The sequence below is a fragment of the Alligator sinensis genome, unplaced genomic scaffold, assembly GCF_000455745.1.
Source record: "Alligator sinensis unplaced genomic scaffold, ASM45574v1 scaffold1411_1, whole genome shotgun sequence".
Lineage (NCBI taxonomy): Eukaryota > Metazoa > Chordata > Crocodylia > Alligatoridae > Alligator > Alligator sinensis.
In genome coordinates this window covers 156,036-159,302 of record NW_005842963.1, presented here as the reverse complement: position 1 = coordinate 159,302, position 3,267 = coordinate 156,036, and the positions used below count along the sequence as shown (strand labels likewise).

The 3,267-nt window shown below is 52.0% G+C and overlaps 2 protein-coding genes across 3 annotated transcripts in view; one reads left to right on the top strand and one right to left on the bottom strand.

The window, feature by feature from the left end:
• LOC106722998 (zinc finger protein 135-like) overlaps positions 1–3,261 on the bottom strand; it is a 9,296-nt gene extending 6,035 nt beyond the window's left edge. The window contains exons 1-5 of one of the 2 annotated variants that reach the window (XM_025192726.1): positions 3,195–3,261; positions 2,855–3,065; positions 2,121–2,210; positions 1,480–1,655; positions 872–998 (exon numbers count right to left, since the gene is read on the bottom strand). In XM_025192726.1, coding sequence (XP_025048511.1) covers positions 872–998; positions 1,480–1,655; positions 2,121–2,210; positions 2,855–3,023 — 562 coding nt within the window. In that variant the 5' untranslated portion in view covers positions 3,024–3,065; positions 3,195–3,261. Of the gene's footprint in view, positions 1–871; positions 999–1,479; positions 1,656–2,120; positions 2,239–2,854; positions 3,066–3,194 lie in introns of those variants that run through there. The other variant, XM_014526139.2, reaches the window with a different exon arrangement.
• LOC102381513 (zinc finger protein 271-like) overlaps positions 1–3,267 on the top strand; it is a 105,408-nt gene that overhangs the window by 86,312 nt on the left and 15,829 nt on the right.

The following is a 3,267-nucleotide window of genomic DNA, read 5'->3' as shown; positions in this document are numbered from 1 at the left end:
CTTTCCTGCCTATGCAGGGGGTCGGACTCGATGATCTATTGAGGTCCCTTCCGACCCTAACATCTATGAACCTCTGCAAATGAAAACTGGTTTTCACTAGGCCCTTCACCAAGCCCTGTTCTTTTTATGATAGTGATGGGTGTCTGACACGCAGAAGGATTTTAGGAGAATAAGAAAAGTTTTGAGAATGGCAGAGTGGGCTTGAATGCACAGGTTTCAAATTAAATACAGCAAAGCCAGTTGGTGGTCTATGGAGATGAAGATGTTAGGAAGGACTCTGGTGACTCCATATTAGACGTATCTGGGTTCCAGCACGTGTACCTATGTCACTAGAGAAGGAGTTGAGGAAATGCCTAATCCATGTTGTAGCAGCAAAGACTGATAAGACTTGAATTAATTTCTGCTGGGCAATAACCAAAGGAGGAAAAAGGGGATTTAGAAAGCACTAATTTGATTATGCTCTGATTGTTAAATGTGTTTGGACAGGGCACACTAGGCAAGAGAGGGAGGAAATTGGAATAATTCCCCAAGGAACAGCTCTTAGTGAATTTATGCACAATGAATTGGAGAGGATATGAACAGGCTAAGGCGGCAAAGGGAGATCATGTTGCCAAGAAGCTGCTGACTATGAAAACACCAAGAGTTACAAGAATGGGGAAGACTCAAGTGAAGGCAGCTGGATCAAATGAAGGAGGGTCTATCGATATGAAACGAGAGAGAGGTCAGATCACTGACAGAGCAGTGGGAAGGAAAGGAATTTAAAACACTAGCCAAAAAAATTGTGAGGATGAGACTATTCAAAAACAGGGGGGAAACCACAAAATTTCAGAGTTCACATGGCTCCAGGGAGAAGCAAGGACCAGAGCTTTACCCAGGGAAGCGAGGGCTTGGTAATTCTTCAGCATCTGGTCCCGGTAAAGCACCTTGTCGTCATCTTCCAGCAGCTCCCACTCCTTCCGGGTGAAACACACAGCCACGTCCTCAAACACCTCCTGGAGCTGCAGGCACAAGCGTTACACCATCAGTGTCTCCTGTCCCACCTGCCTCCAGCCCCCACAGCCCTGTCTGGTATAACTCCGTACTACAAATCTGCAAGTTTAGTCATGACAGGCAGGGTGCAAAATTCCCCATTAGTCAGCTGACTTGGGATGTGGATGCAGCTGTGGAAAAAGGAGCTTGTGTGTCGGCCTTAGCCCAGCTCATCACGTTTTATTCCATCAGCCCTTTGAGCACTTATAGAAGCAGGGAGCCCCAGCTCCATGGACTCTGACCAGGCTTTCCAGTGCCCAAATCCCTGGCTAGCTGCACTTGGGATTGCACCCCTGATAATGCCAGCTTTGCATGTTTGCAGCCTCCATCACCACAGGCTTGTTGCTCTGTAGGGCTCTCTACTCCCCAACTTCTTTACAGCACCCGGCTCCTGCTGGGGTTGGCCCCACCTCTACTCCCACACCCAACTGGAGCTGGTGCCCTGCTCACCTCCAAGCTCTCCCCTGGCTTTGACGGTCTGCCCTGCCCCTTCTGCACTTGGCCCGGCTCAGGTGTCAGGGAGCCCCTCTCTCCCAGTCTCCCTGGGGAATCCTTCTTCAACTCCAGGTTCACAGGCCCTTCCTTAGGAGGCTGCTGATCAGCTCTGCTCAGGGTGTCGGCACCTGCTGGATAGGGAACAAAATCAACAGGTTAGCCCTGGTGCTGTTGGCATGGGGAAAACCCTGCCATTCTCCTGTACTGGCCTGAGACTGAGGCAGCAGGAGGCCTCAGTATGTAGAAGAGGAAGAAGGTAGACTCATAGTCCCACAGCTCTTGCTAATAGACGTCCTCAGGCAAGAAGCTGGAGATGAGCCCCAAGAACTCTGTCCCAGCTCAGGGGGGTGATGCCAACACCAGGTCAGAGCCTGCAGGGACTTTGTTCCCTGGGAAAGAAGCTCCAGGGATGTTTGTGCTGTGCCACCATCTACATACTAAGGGGATGGGAAAGGGAAATGTAAGGTCACTTGGCTCCACATTGTATGAAGCTGATCTGTTGGAGCAGTGACCCCATAAAAGTGTACTGGCAGAGATTTGTCCACTGAGGGATGATGCCTCCTGCTGCCACAAAGGGTAGACCCACCGCTCCTTACCTGCCACTGGGGAAGGGCCTTGTCCAGGGCACCAGCCTGATGAGCTTTCACCTGCTGACCAGTCCCAGGTCTCCTTGGTGTTGGGGGAATCTGCAGCAGGACACAGGCGTGGGGTTAACTGTATGTGAAGCAGACAGATGTCCCTGGGGAATCTCATTTACCCAACACTTGCACTAGCCCCTTATGGACTGATATAATTAGAACACTGAACGATAGAAAAATCAATTCAATCATTGATATTTCCATGCAAGGCCCAAGCAAGATAAAGCATCTTTTTGCTGAGAGCTGTACACATGCAGTGAGAAAGATCAGGAGCTCCCAGCCTGGATGCTGCCCACCAAAAAGATCAGGGCTGTCCCACCCCAGCCATATGGTTACAAATATTGCATCTCTGTCCTGGGCAGGAGCAGACATTCGAGCCCCTCTCTTTGCACACAGGACACCCACTCAGGCACCCAGACCCATGCCCCAGCCTCCATCCGGTACCGCACCTGCCACTGGCTCCTTGGACTCATTCAAGTCTGTCTGGTGGGCTCTGCTTGGTGTCCCCTCCCAACTTGCAGCACTTGTTTTGAACCTGAGATCTCACTCCCACCCCTGTTTTCTTTTTATTTGTCCCCCCAAATCAACTTACCTATATCTGATAGCCAACCTTAATAACCGGGGGGACCAACTACTGCTCTGTGGGTGTCAAGCCCATGTTAATTTTATACACCAAATAGGCTTGTAAGCACCTGTCTCCTGGTGGGGCAGAGGCTCGTCTTGGAGAACATAAGGCAGCTGGTCCTGGGGTCCTGAAATTTCCCTCTGACCTGCCTCCTCCAGAGGCCTGTCTGCAGGATGGCCCTTTGGTTGCTCCAGCCAGCAGCCACGAGGGTCCTGCAATGCCCCAGTGGGCTGCATCTTGTCTGACGACACCTCCTCGACCTTGACATGCACTGTGACCTGGGGATGAGATAAATATATCACTGGGGAGCTGGGAAAGAGGAGAGCTGGGGGTGGGAGGGAACATCCACAAACACACAGAGGTGCAGGCGGCAGCACTGAGGACTGGGGGGAAACGAACCCTCTCACCTGGAGCGTCTCGTGCTCCGCCTGCCCCAGCTGAAGCCCCTCGGCCAGGGCCACGGCCTCGGCGCAGGTGGCC